The sequence below is a fragment of the Pseudochaenichthys georgianus genome, chromosome 12 (genome assembly GCF_902827115.2).
Source record: "Pseudochaenichthys georgianus chromosome 12, fPseGeo1.2, whole genome shotgun sequence".
Taxonomy (NCBI): Eukaryota; Metazoa; Chordata; class Actinopteri; order Perciformes; family Channichthyidae; genus Pseudochaenichthys; species Pseudochaenichthys georgianus.
In genome coordinates, this window is record NC_047514.1 from 23272174 (window position 1) to 23287413 (window position 15240).

Sequence of the window (15240 nt, forward strand, 5' to 3'; positions counted from 1 at the left end):
TCTTGACCATTGTCTGCATATGCTAATTAACGCAACGTATGCTAATTGTGCAAATTGCTCAACATGCAAGTTAGCATCCAGCTGTTTCTATGTGCTGGGGACCCCGCACTATACATTTCTATCATACAACTTTGGGGCACTAAACATTTCTGGGTTCACAATAGGCTCTATGAGCTGGCAAAGTCAATTGAATGAAGTCTTAACATCAAAGTCATGGATTTATTTTAATGGTCATTTGGGAGGATAAGGCGAGGATTAATCTGATGAGATGTTCAGGAGATAAGACGAACAAGATTGTATTAATTATGAATCAGAAAAATACTCAGGTAAGGTTTGGCAGTTTAGTATTAGTCGATGCGTTATTCATGTAATGTTATTAATGAATTAATAACATTAATCCTACGAGTCCTGTTTCTGTGTAGCTACATTGTGACGCCTTATTGGGCCAATATGGCGTTCCAATTTAAGCATAATTAAATGTTCTCATGGCAGACTGAACACAAATGGTGAGTAATGATATTTACATGGATTATAATTAGGGGTTTCAAGTTATTATGCAAACAATGGGCTCTGTGCAGCTTACCGTTAATATCGCAGTTACAGGGTAGGCAGGGCTCCTCATCAAACCTCCTGTAGTGGTTCTCTCTGCAGCGCTCACAATGGGCTCCGTCGGTGTGGTCTCTGCAGCTCACACAGCGCCCCCCCCTGCCGGTGCTGCGGTGCTGCTCCACGTCAAACGCACACTCGTCAGACCTCCCGCTGCAGTTGCACTCTGTGGAGGAAAAACAAGAATGAGAAAGAGCAATAGGTCAAGTGAGGAGAGACGTGGAAGAAAGAGCATCTCACAGGAAGAGGAGGTGGAAAGAGAGGAGACAGAAATAGACGGAGAGAGGCAGAGGGAGGGTGAATGTCTGAGAGATTATGTGTTCCGGGATTGGATCATAATTTAGAGGCTCGCTGCTAATCTCATTTCACACAGGCCTAATGAGGAGCCAATCGGCTGTCAGGGGGCACTTAGATAACAGTAATGCGTGTTTATACAAGAGCAAATTACTCAGCTGATAACACAACATCACAGCGCTCATACCCCTCATATCAAATCCCTCCTTAGTCTACCAGTCGCTCTGTGGGGGGATTTAGGTGGAATTGCCCATTTTATTATGAAGCAAGCTCTCTGTTGTTTCCCGGAAATAACTACATGATTATTCCTTCCTGTAAATAAGTAGACTCGGCAGGGTTCACGTTATTGAATAAATGTAATGATCACCAGTTGCTTTAAAACCCATGTTAAAAACGTTGGGTTGAAGGTGAACGTTTGAAAGGCTTTTAATTAAGAGTGTTTTGTTCCATTTGGGACTGAAACCATTCATCAAAGACCATGAGTAACGTAATTATTAAAAGTCATCAACAAAGCTTTGCTTAATCTCTTATTACATAATAATACATCATTACATGGCAGTGGCTCAGTCAGTAGGGGCTTGGACTGGGAGCTGCAGGGTCACCGGTTTAAGTCCCCGACCAGACCTAAAATATGGAGTGTGGACTGCTACTTGGAGAGGTCCCAGTTCACCTCCTGCTCTGCCGTGGTGCCCTTGAGCAAGGCACCGGACACCCCCCTTCCCCCCTCATTGCTCCCCGGGCGCTGTACAATAGCTGATTCCTGGTACACATTTCACTGTGTGTGCTCTGCATGTGTGACCATTAGAGAGGGTTTCATCCCTCCCAATTCTATCAATTTGTACCTATAAAACATCAATCACAACTTGCTCAGTCAAGATAATAAATCGAGTAACACCTAAAAAAGTAAAAGAAACCAGTTGATGTTGCACTGTCTATCACCTCTCGAATTTATGCTGTGTTCTCACAACTGCAATCTTTCTGCTCCAATGGAAACATAATCTGACAAGAAGTGACACTCCACAAAGAAAGTCTCTGCAGCATGACTCAGCTCAGATTGGCACTGGTGGTCAACTAAAGAACAAATCCATCCGGTCGGCTGTCAGCTCTTATCCACTGTGTCTTTATCGTGCTGCTACTGTATACTGCTGCTGCCACTGCTGAGCCTCTGTTTCATTTCCTTTATTCCCACAAAGATATGTTGACTCTGAAAGCCTCTCAAAATGTGATGTGATCCATGGTGTTGGAGCAGGATGCTTGCAGACTATCCTGAAAAAGATAACTATTATCTAAAAGTGATGTTTTATTCACATAACTTCAGGTTTATCAATAGGTTATGTCTAGTTAATTCATATTCAAACTGAAGCGGGGACATTTTGTTTGTTTAATTATGGGCCTGTCACCCTGGATTGAGCCTCTGGGCAAGCTGAACATCTGGATACCCATCCCCCTCGGCAACTTCAAAACGTACATTTGATAATGTTTTAATTAGTTGCAGCTCCTGTTTAATGGGTTTTGTTTTTACAGTTTTTTCTGGTTATTTGGTTTGTTATCTTTACTTAAAAATAGGAATGTGACTAGTTTTAGTTCACAACTGTGAGGACTTTGTTAAATAATGTGATTACCATGAACAGCCTTTGATGTTAATGCCATATTGGCTTTCTCAAGCACTTGAATGAAAATAATGAAATTGCCCTAAACTTGTTCTTGAGAAAAGGCTACATCAGATGTATGACATTTTTTAAAAGCACAGAATACTTTGTACCTGTGATCTCATAAAGATTAATATCATGTCTTAAACAGGAATAAAAAAAAGGGTGAGAGAACTAAGAACATAATGCTGTCGACCGAAGTTGCTCCAGAGTGGAGCACAGGACTCGAAATGTGAACTGGAAATTAACCCGTCCCATTTTTAACCAAAGGCAATAGTTTGTGATCTTTGTTCGAAAACATTATAATTATTCATGTAGTAGGTGCAGTTTGCCCCATCTGGCAATAACCACTGATAACACCCACTGATTAGGCTTGTAACTTTTGAAATAGGTGCGAAAACTAAATAACCAAAGTTTTTTGCACAACTTTCAGTTTTTACCCAAGAACAAATCCCAAAGGAGAAAAAACATTGATGATTTCAGAATGTATTTAAAAACTTTGTGAGTGGTTTTAACTTTTTATATATGAATGTATTCTAAAAACAGGGACCAAGGCGCAGTGTAGCAGGACAGTTTAAAGGTGGTGTATGTTGCTTGTATTATCTCAGGGAGGGAACCTGAGACAGCGCAAATCACTTAAAGATGTTTTCTACCGATGCAACACAAAGACTTCCACACAGCCTCCCTCATGTTTGGCCATCTTGACCACATTTAGGTCTACCCACCCAAAACAACAACCTCTTAAATTCCCATAAATTCCTCAGCCTTTGCTTCACTGCCACCGTGGAAGCTCCACACAAGAAACAGAGTCCACAACATGAATACAATCATAGTGCACAAAGGACTTTTTTCTCGTGATCGATGAAGCCACCTCCCTAAACACGATGCCTCACACATTTGTGGATGAAAGGTCAACAGTATTACAACAGAGGTACTTTAGAATACAGCACTATGGAGCAATGTGGTGGTGGCCTGCAGCTTTCTCAGCCATAACGTCTACTTTACTCAATTGCACCTTTGATAGTTCAGTTTCTTCTTAAGGTAAAGAAGTAAACTGTATGTTTAGCTTTACACAAGGTTAGTGATTTGTATGTATTGTCGTTGTGTTAAGAATTGGTTCCCTAGAAACTGTATTTATTTTATACTCATTTGCAAGGGACGGCCCAGTGACTCCAGTGGCACCAACCTCTCCTGACAGGCCAGTCCTGCAGCACTTTACACTCCAGATGAGGGCATTCAAGGACTCGGTCATTTGCATATCAAGCCCATATAGGCGTGGACGCAGCCCCTACAGTATATTGCTCCTTGGGGCTCTGTCTCATGGAGATGAGTCTGGACACACAAGCCATGTTCATTCTATATCTACTGCACACAGCCCCTAACAGCACAGTATACACTCCTTATACACTCCAAGTGCTTGACAAACAATAAAACATCATCATAGGAATCGTACAATGATAAATGGACACACAAGCCACGTGTTAAGAAGTCATAAAAGCACCAAAACACAATAAAAACACAATGAATACAAACTAAAAAACGTAGTATAAATCAAATCAAGCACACCGGTTACCCAAACAGGAATGTCTTTAAATTAGCTTTAAAGGAGTCAACAGAGTCAGCAGACCGTAGATGAGCGGGCAGAGCGTTCCATAGCTTAGGAGCCACGGCTTTGAATGCTCAATCACCGCGGGTCTTAAGGTGGGTACGTGCGACAGACAGTAAATTGTGCACGTGTGACCTGAGTGGGCGGGCTGATGTATATGGATGTAAGGATTGTTATAAGATGTTTTTTCAAGGTTGCTCATTGAAAAGCATCATAAAATCAGCTACTTTGATGTGAATACTTCCTTCTCAACTACTCATCAAATAAAACAGAAGTTTCCCAAAAAAGGAAAGGTTGGAGAATGTCTTGGTAGTGGCTATAAAATAACACACATAAAGAAAGGAATTTGATGCATAAGTTGACAAATAAAAAAGCTGTAATATATAAATGACATATAAAACATGTTTCTTAATAAAAGGGATGAACCAATTACAAAATATGGAAAAACATTATATATGAGCTAGAATAGCCACACTTCTTGATGGAAAAAAGCTGTAATAACGGACATTTTGTGGAAGATGAAACCTTCCACCACACCTGCATGAGAGGTGACGCAATACAGCATCTTATTGTCCTCTGCCTTCTATATAAATAATATCTTAGTATTATTGCAGAATGTATTTCGGAGAGGGACCACCAACCCTCCAGGCACAATAATTCCTCATTTTTATATCTAATTTGCCGGACGAATGAGATGTCGCACTAGCCAACGGAGCAGAGCAGCAGCATTGATAAGAAAGCAGTGTGTGAGGGATCATGCTGCGTACATATCTGTGTGACCTTTGGTGTTCTGTTACAGACAGAGCAGACCTCCACCTAACACGCTCTCTATGGTGCCTTGTACCTTAGGTTAGGATATTTATTATATTTATTTTTTACATTTATTAAAAAGCAGCCATCCCCATTATTTACCAGACCAGAGGAAGGCTCACGTGTCTTGCTGTGAAATCTCATAATCTCCTCTCCAGATATTCAAAAGTAATCTGTAAGGACAGTATCTGCAGTGAGAAATGCAAAATGAAGCCTTTGGTTTCTATGTTATATGATATCATCTGTATTGTTATCTTAGCCAGCAAGGAAAGTTGTTTAAATTGCTTTTTTTATTTTAGTATACCTGACTTCCTATATCGTAAGAGCAGTTCAACATTATAAAATAAAATAAAAATCAGTCCAATAAAGGAAAATAAAGTTAGATTATCATGCAGACTGAAAGTGGGGGAACAGCTAGCCTGGGTTGGTGCTACATTTTGTAAACAGGTGCTGCTATACAGTACATCCCTGCTACACACTTAAAGGGGCCCTTGTATGCTCATTTTCAGGTTTATATTTTGACTTTGACTACTCTGACAACAAGCTTTAATCTTCCAACAGGAAACCAATGGAGGCCTTTCAGGCAACTTTGGGATTTGAGCCTTTGCAGAGCATTTGCATAAACCTATATAACACACTACAGGGAACTAGAGATGTCCCGATCCGATTACGTGATCGGGGATCGGAGCCGATCACGTGATTTTCAAAAGATCGGAATCGGGAGAAAAAAATGGGGGATCGGGAAATTTAAAAAAAAAAAATTTTTATTAAATATTTTTATTATTTTATTTAATGTTACAAAACAAAAATGACCATATTCACGTCTTAAAGTCATCCTGAGGACTTAGTTTTGGTTTAAAATTACACAACATCATGTATGTGTTGCTTCTTTTGGGCTTGTTTTCATAGACCTGGTTGCTTATTCCTCTGAAATCTGGCAACAGAGTGGGCGCAGTGTCTAATAGTAGCAGTAAGCTAACGAGAGGCTACGTTCAGCTGGTGACTCGGGAGTCGGGACAGAGACAATGTCAGGAGTTTGGAAGTATTATAAAATTGAAAGCGAAGGCAGTGTAACAGCCAGATGCAATGTTTGGCAGAGGTTCCGTGTGGTGGAAAGAACAGAGCTACGTTCAACACGACCAATCTAATACGCTACCTGAGAAACAAACACCAACAACAACACGACGAGTACACAGCGGCCACTCAGGTAACGGCACTGAAACAACCGACACTTTCAGAGACTTTCAAAAGGAAAGAGGAACTGCCCCAGAACAGAGAAAAGGCCAACAATAACAGCCAAGATAGCTGAATTCATCGCGTTGGATGACCAGCTGTTATCTGTTACCTTTGTTTTCTCTTAATGCATTGCATAAAGATCGGATCGGGAAAAATCGGTATCGGCAGATTGTCAAAATCAAATGATCGGAATCGGATCGGGAGCAAAAAAAGGTGATCGGGACATCGCCGAGAACCACAACAAGCACAACGGGGCCCCTTTACAAATCTCTTTAGCTGGCTTAGACATTTGTTTTAGTTATAAATTCTAAAAAACTGCAACACATGTCATCCTGACATTTTGGCAGCCTATTTTCTACCTACCTGCTGTCTGTAAATTGGACGACAGTATATTTCACAACATGTTTTCTGCGGAGGTGTTTGCGGTTCAGTGGTAGATCATGTTTTTGTAAATTGCAAGACAGAACATGTTCTCACAAATCAAACTAAATGAAAAATAAAAGAGGAGATTAAACTCGACTTCATTTTGTGTGATAGATCCATCTCATGTCACAGTGGGAGTACTACCAGGAGGCCCAGATGATAACAATCTGCAGTATTATGATGAGTGTACTGCTGATATTCCAAATCATGATCCCAGTCTCCGAGCTCCGACGGCAGCCTTCAACCTTAAACCAGTGGCAAAAAGAAGGGTTTGAAGTGTCTCCTTACTGGAACCGCCTCGGGCTAAGCCGAAGACAGCATCAAACAAACAACGGAAATCATGACGACCCGCAGCAGCCTGCTCGGGCTGTGAATGATTTCAGCCTCAGAGGGGAGCGTCTTGATGGTAATGACACCCTATTCCACCCCAGATACGCACACAGAAATACTCTTTGCATATTTCTCCACACCTAGTTTTCAGAGCACAAAGCAAACAGCGGGCATACAAATCAGCAGTCTAATATCAAGTTGTGATGAACAGCCTCGACCGATTGTGAATTACCAATGAAAACACTCAGACTTACATACAAAGCCCCCCTCAAGCCTCCATTTACCACCTGCTGCGACGATGCACACAATAACAATAGCGGAGATAGCTGTAATAACCACGCGAGGTATTCACTGCTGTTCATCTTTTTGCCTTTTAAAAGAAGTCTCATGCAGTCTGCTATCTTAAAGTACAATAAGCACAATTGACTGTGCTCAGTGGGCAGGATGTATATTACTTTGATAATGAGATGAGTTTTTTTCTCTATATAAATACAGAATAAAAACATGAAGCAACCACGCTGCATTACTCGAGCAGATTGTGTTACAGCGTGTGGGAGGACAACGCTAATTTGCCTAATTGACCAAAGCATTACACTGACACTTTCCATCAAGGGTCACAATGGGGTTACTTTAGCATGTTAGAATGAATGTGCTTGTCTACTATTCCTGGTGTGTTGCCGCCGGTAACTACATTATTTGATCTTTAGAAAATGTGATGATTGATTCAAATTATTTGCATACTTGTAAAAAAACCACACTGACTAAGAGACACGTTTTATAAACAGTGTGCTGCAATTGGATGTTCCAGAATGTGTTTCTATGATATTATATAACCACACATTGGAGTAGTTAGTAGTACATTGCAAAGCCTCTCAGTTAGGTGTACTGCATGCGGTGCCAACGAGGATTTACTGTTGAAGAGGTAAGGAAGCAAAAAGACTGCAATGCAGACATTAGGGAGTCTATTAACTGTCTGCCACTTTGTGTTTATTTTCTAAAGTTCAGATTTTATCACAATTGTTTTCTAATGCTTGGATTGCACGGTTTTCTGAGCCACAAAAGGTCATGATCTTGTTCTAGTTTATTCTCCCTCTGCTAAAAGATTATTAGCTCAAATGCTGCTTGAAAGAGACACTTGACATTTTGTATGAAATTGCAATAAGCAGCGATACCGCTCACTGTAAAAAGATGAAATGATTGCAACGCACGCGTTTGGACTTACCAGCAGCTTTCAACATGTCTCCTTTGTGCCTCAATAATTGGAGGCGATGTTGTGAAGCATTTGTCAATAGGCTGCTACCTCTCTTTGCATGAGCGTGCCATATACATAACTATATCTGGATCTGCTGCTGCACTGTGCTTCAGCTTGTACACATGCCTGATATAACACCTGCATGACAGTTACGGTCATTCGAGCTGTTCTATGTACTGTATTGGCATGTCAAACAAGATATACAGACTATATTCTCGCATTTTACAAAATATGCAAATGATATTTATAAGCTGGAAATGACAGTGCTGGTTTTTTTGGGAAGATTGTTTTTAAATACCACAGTGAATGCAATACATAAATACAGACGGTGTCAGAAATGATAATATTTTGCAAGGACAATTATTAAAAGAAAAAACAAAGATCACTATTTAGGATGTAGAACTTAAAGCTCCTTCTAATCACTGAATGTCTTCTGATCTCTGATATCTGTTAAATACCTAAGGCAAGGTTTGCTTTGTAAGAATAATATTTCTGCAGTGAATTCACGTACATACAGACAAACAGTGTCAGAAGTTACAAGAAGAAATATGATATATTTGACAAACTGGTCGTTTGCTTGAGCCACTCCTGAAACCCAGAGAACGGCTGTACGAGAGAGCGATCAAGGTGTTTGACAGAAAGCCACATGCATACCACCTCTGTACCATCCTGGAGAAACACCATGTCTTAAGTTTTGACCAATTTAAGTCTTTTAAAAGTATGTGTTTTATTTATACATGTTGACATGGACTGCCCCCCCCCCCCCCTTAGGGGTATTCATCCACAGAAAACACACTGGACGCTGCACTAGGTCAGAAACCAGAGGAGAATGTGAAGTCCTCCGCAGACGGACCACTTTTGGACAAAATGGCCTCTAATTAAAGGAAGCTCTTTGTGGAGCAGCCTCCCAGCTGAGATACGGGATCGTCCCACTCTCAATAGCTTTAAAGGTTAACTCAAAGAATGGTTGAGAAACAACCAGACGTGCGATCACCGCTAACTGCACTTTAGGCAGCTCTTGTATCCTCTCTTGCACTTTATATGTCGTAGCTGCTATATTGTATTACCATGTCATAAATACTTGTAGATGCTGCTCTTGCTCTTTTGCACTTTTTTCACATCATGTGTTTTGTTTTTGCTATGTTTGTAAAATGTAATTTTCTTAAATGTTTTATGTGAGGGATGGAAATGAGCTCAAAGCTAAATCTGGAACTGTTACGCTTGATACATTTGAATGTTTTAAGTGTTCATTACTGTGCATTGTGGGACGGGTGGCGCAGTGGTCTGTGCATCTGATCATCAGATCAAGGGGAGTGCTGGGGAACTCCAGTTCGAAACCCGCTCCCGCCCCACTGCGTCAGGCCGTTGTGTCCTTGGGCAAGACACTTCACCCGGATGTGCTCCTGTGGGTATTGTCCACAGTACATGTATGATACCAATGTGTACTTGTAAAAGCGCCTCGATGACCTCGAGGCGTGAAGATGGACGGTGTGGCGCAGTGCGCTGTGCAATGATCATCAGATCAAGGGGTGAAACCCGCCGCTGCTGCGTCTGTAAAGCCGGTGTGTCCTTGGGCAAGACACTTCACCTGAACTTGCTCCTGTGGGAATTGTCCACAGTACATGACCATTGCATGTATGATATATGTGTAGTGTGTATTAGGGCTGTGCATCTTCACTGGTCTCACGATTCGATTACGATTATCCTGTCAACGATTCGATTCGGTTCGATATCCCGGTGCATCACGATTCATACCAATGCGTTGCATCCTCAATTTTCTATATTACTGCACATGGCTTATTTTTCATCAATGCATACATGCAGTAAATACATATGAACTCTCTTTTTATTATTTAGAAAGTGCTTCAGAAATCAATTACATAAATGTCTTGACATTAATTTATAAACCAAAATAAATGAATTGTATAGGTCTAGCCTCCGTGTGTGAAGTTGTTCCATTCTCAATGTCCTGAATGTGGCATCACACACAGGACTTGAGTCTGAACACAGCAGACAACAGGAGTATTTACAACAGCATATACAAACAAAAATACTGCATGTGGGTGCACACTTACATTCTCTGTCTTACTGTTACATAAATCCCATGAATGTATGAGATTAAATTAGCTTCATTATATCTCAGTGATTAAGTGAATAACAACGTTTCTATCGGGTCACTATCAGCCTGTCACTCATTATTTTCAGGGAGGGGGCGGGGCTTGGAGTAACGGAGAGGAGACGGTGATCGCGGAAGCTTTTTTCCTCCTGCCTTCACAAACTTTACACACGTATATATCGTCTGCAAATTGCTAGAGGACATTCATACTTTGCAATCCAAGACTTAATTAAATCCACCAAAAACCTGACATGATTGTAACGCGATTATTTTTGAAAAACATAAATCCCTCCCTGTGTCTCTGAGCCGCAGCGACATGCACGGAGTGATTCAGAGCGGGTCCTGCTGTTGTCGGTTCTGGACTGGTGTTCTTGTGTTGGTGGATAAAGCAGACTGCTCAGTGTTGCTGTGCCGCTGTCACGTATGTTCCCTGATCTCTGCGTCACCGACCGATTTGATATTAAAGTGACAGAAAAAACGTTATAGTAAAGCCGCGGCCGGAAAATCAGGAAGCAACGTTACTACTCTATAACCGATTATCTTCCGTCACAGCATCGAGACCGAATCGTCCACGTCCGCATCGCAATGCATCGTAGAAACGATTATTTTCAACACCCCTAGTGTGTATATGTAAAGCGCTTTGAGCATCTGGAAAAGCGCTATAATAAATGTAAGGAATTATTGTCCCTGCCAAATAAACGATTAAATAAAAAATTAAAATTATTATAAAAAGAACTAGAAAGATCACTATTTAGCATGCATAACTTTAAGCTCCCGACTTCTAGCCACTGATATTCTTCAGCTTATTGTGTAATAGTTTTATATGTAATTTTTAAATACACAATGTATGTGAAACACAATCATTTCCCCTGGTGCTTTGTTAATCTAAATGGCTTTTATAGATTATTTTAGGTCCAAATCCATTCATAACCAAGTGGCACACATGTCAAATGTATTGAAGATTAGCAATTTGAGTCATGCGCAAAAAATAATGCCATGCAAGACTTTTCATTTTCTGCTTTTGAACAGTTCCTACAAAGCCAAAGGTCGTGTTCCTTTTATTCAATCCAGCCGGCTTCTGAAAGAGCGCCTCATCCCTTCCACCTTATTTCACAATCGTCTAAAATGACATTCAGCAGAAAAAGTCTCACACTTCAAATGGTGCCGCTGCTGCAACCCCAAACTTAATATGGGGTATCAAAAAGGTCTCTGCCCACACATGTTTCACACCTCAGACCTCTGATAGCTCTGCCTGCATGTGTTAGCATGAAGACATCTCTCCCATAACTACTGGAGCAGCGGGGGGGCGGGACCATCATGACACTTTCACCCCTCTGTAGTAAAACGTGGACAAAATAACAGCAACTGTAGTCCATTTTTACAGCATACCAAGCAATACATCGTCTTAAGGTTGCGCTGCTCGAGTCCTCACTAACACTAAGAAAGTGGATCACATCACTCCTGCTCTGAAGTCTTTACACTGGCTTCCTGTGTGTCAAAGAATAGATTTCAAAATACTGCTGCTGGTTTAGAAAGCACTGAATGGTTTAGGCCCAAAATACATTTCTGACCTCCTGCTAAATGATGAACCATCCAGATCTCTCAGGTCTTCAGGGACTGGTCAGCTTTCTGTCCCCAGAGTCAGGACTAAACATGGAGAAGCAGCGTTCAGTTATGATGCTCCAGATATCTGGAACAAACTCCCAGAAACCTGCAGGTCCGCTGCAACTCTGACTACTTTTAAATCCAGACTGAAGACTTTTCTTTTTGTCGCTGCTTTTAATTGAACTATTCACATCTTAGACTGCACTGTAACTTTTATCCATGTATTTTTTCTTTTAATGTTTATTTATTAGCTTTTCTTTTTAATGACTGATTTGAAATGCCATTTTCTTGAGCACTTTGAATTGCCTTGTGTTGAAAAGTGCTATATAAATAAACTTGCCTTGCCTAAGCTACAGAAGCATGAAAGGCTTATTTCCCCCAATATAAAATGCCAAACTAGGTACCGTACTTTTCGGACTATAAAGCGCACCTGCATATAAGCCGCAGCAGCTAAATAGTCCGTCTGTCTTGATCTCGTTCTGTCTCTCGGTTCCACTTTTACTTTGGCGCGCTACCTGTCTCACTCTTTCCGGCCTCCAGCTTTTCCTGCTGGAGCCATGGATGTATAATAAGAACTGGATACAGCGTGGGAGGCGGAGCCTCATTCATTCCTATGAGAGTTGCTATCTGATCTGATCATATCACATTCAATCAGATCATCGATCATATAATATCATAGCCTATATTATCTCCTTATCTGAGTCAGCTGAGCCGTATCTGGCCGTGCAACACTCACAGTGTCACATACTGTATGCAGAAGTATTATTTTAAGCAACACATTAGGTTGACGAAACACTCAACTCAAATGTAATTAAAGTCAGATCCACTCGTGTCTTAGCAGTGATATCATAAAACTGTTACGCTTTCAAACACTATTTATTTTTTAACCAGTTGTTCTGTATTCACCTTGCAGGTGGCTTGTATCCTGGATTATTATGTTTAAGTCATGGATGACTAATATTAGACAAATATGAACTATAAAGTTCATATTTGTCTAATATTAGTTTACTTTTCATTAATGAAGTATGACGCTGTGCTGTCAGTACACTTGTCCCTGTTTGTGATTGGTCAAATGTTGCTAACCCCACCCCTTTCACGTGAACGCGCTCTCAGCTGGTGAGAGAAGCCCTGGCGACTTGATATTAACCAGCGTCGAGATCTCGTTTGTTAGGGTTAGTTTAGATAACTCAAACATATCCAGGGTTTGAACTGGCTTCGTAGTACAGGGCACAGGTGGCTGCATAGCAGTGCTAATGTCAAAGACACAAACATTATACATTATATTTTTATTTTACCAGGATACAGTGACACACATATTTGGGAAGGCTTAGCCTTCCCTAGCCTACAGCACCCGCCGCCCCTGAGTGTTACTAAGCTTATTTCAAGATGCAGAAGAGCTTGATGAAGAGAATGAAATAATCCAGGATTCAAAGTCAATGCTGAATGACAAAGGAAACTTAGTTTCTACAGATCCATCTTCAACAGAGAATTCAACCCATCAGAGATCAGCACGCATGTTCCAGTATCTGTCAACTCTTTCAGGTACTGAGCATGTGGTGCTGTACTCTGACACATGTGGTGGGCAGAACAGGAATGCTGGTTTTAGTGCCATGTGTCTCCATGCAGTCAACAACTTGCCCATCTCCATTCATGGAGTCTGGACACAGCAAGACGGAATGTGACAGTATTCATGCAGCCATTGAGACCGACAGAAAAAAAGGGCCTGTGTACAGTTCGGAGGGGTACTATACTGTTGTGAGGATGGCAAGGAGGAACATGCCATAGAAGGTGATTGAGCTTGGGCACAGTGACTTTCTGGATTTCAAGTCCTTCTCACAACACGCTGCTCGATTATGGCAAAAATCATAATCACGATTATGTTGGTCAATATTGATATCACGATTATTAAATACGATTATTCATTGACTTTGAAAACATATTGAACTTAAAAAAAAAAAAAAAAAATGTGAACAGTATCTTTTTAACAGTTGATTACCCTGAACTTTAAGTATAACTCAACTGCAAAGTATTCAGCTAAAGCCACATCTTTTTTAAATTCCCCACGGCATTTGTCATATAGGGCAGGCAGTGCAGATCTGGTGAAATGATGCCGAGATGGCATGGCGTAACGCTTGTCCATAGTGTTAGCCACTAGCCAGTTGCTTAAACCCCTGGTTGCTAACCGTGCTAACTGGGCACATGACTTTAGCTATGTAGAATGTGATGGCATGTGTTATATCTTTGTGTCCTTGCGAGCTGGTTGAGTAGGCCGTGGCACTGTAAAGCGCGTCCTTAATTGATGACTGTGATATGGTGGATGAAGTCGAGCGGGCACGCTTGTGAACTGTCAACAGGGGGGCGGGGGGGGGCCTCGCTGCGGGGAATTTGTGGACCTCGTTGCAAGCCAAAATCGTAATCGAGATTAAAATACGATTAATTGCACAGTCCGAAACAGTCCGAAACAGAACCAAAAACACAGAGGGACAAACAGTTAGTTGGCAGAAAATGAAATGGCTGTGCCTGTGCTACACAAAAGAGGATCCGAAAAGGACTCAGTTCAAATATGAGCTGTACAACCAAGCTGCAAGTTGGAAAGCAGGAGACCAGAGGTGCTCATGCAATTGAACCAAAGAAGATGCACACAGGTCCACCTGGGATCACTGCTGTGAAAAAGAAAGACGTACTCACACAAATGGGAGTATCCCTCACTCCTAAGTGGACTATACCAGTCTTTGCAAGTCATTCAGGCAGAGTAGACTATGTCCTTTCAAATCAATCTGAAACGTACATGATCTGCATGAAATATGCTGTTGTCGTATATAATTGCTATACAATGTTCTAAAGTAGTTTTTGATTTGCCAAACAGTTATTAGGCCAGGTTTAATGTAATGTATTGTTATTTAGTGAACTAATGTGATATTGATATTTGATATGATCACAATGGACTCTGTAGCCTATTTTCAATTGGTTATTTGGGGAAATGGCTAAACAATGAACTATTTGGCAAAATGGTTATTGTTTTTTTTTTTTAATAATTACATTCAATCAACTAATATGATATAAGGATATTTTCATATAATATTGTTATTATAACAATTGATTACTGTTACTTTTGAACTCATAAATGTAAAGCCTTTTTCCTATTTTGATCAGATACGCCCTTTTTCTTAGTTTATATGAGATAAAATCTTAGTTCCAAAAAGGCGCATGTGACTTTCTTCCGAATAAAAAAAAGATAGAAGAATATTTTTTTTAATGAAAGTCAAAATATTGTTCATTAAGTATATTGTCATCCACATGTTTATGAAGTTTT

The 15240-nt window shown here is 40.7% G+C and overlaps 1 protein-coding gene across 1 annotated transcript in view; it reads right to left on the reverse strand.

Moving 5' to 3' along the window:
• The window catches only part of lamc3 (laminin, gamma 3), a 146308-nt gene that overhangs the window by 84144 nt on the left and 46924 nt on the right, over positions 1–15240 (reverse strand). The window contains exon 5 of the mRNA XM_034096525.2: positions 584–772. Within this exon, the coding sequence (XP_033952416.1) occupies positions 584–772 (189 nt within the window). The remainder of the gene's footprint in view (positions 1–583; positions 773–15240) is intronic.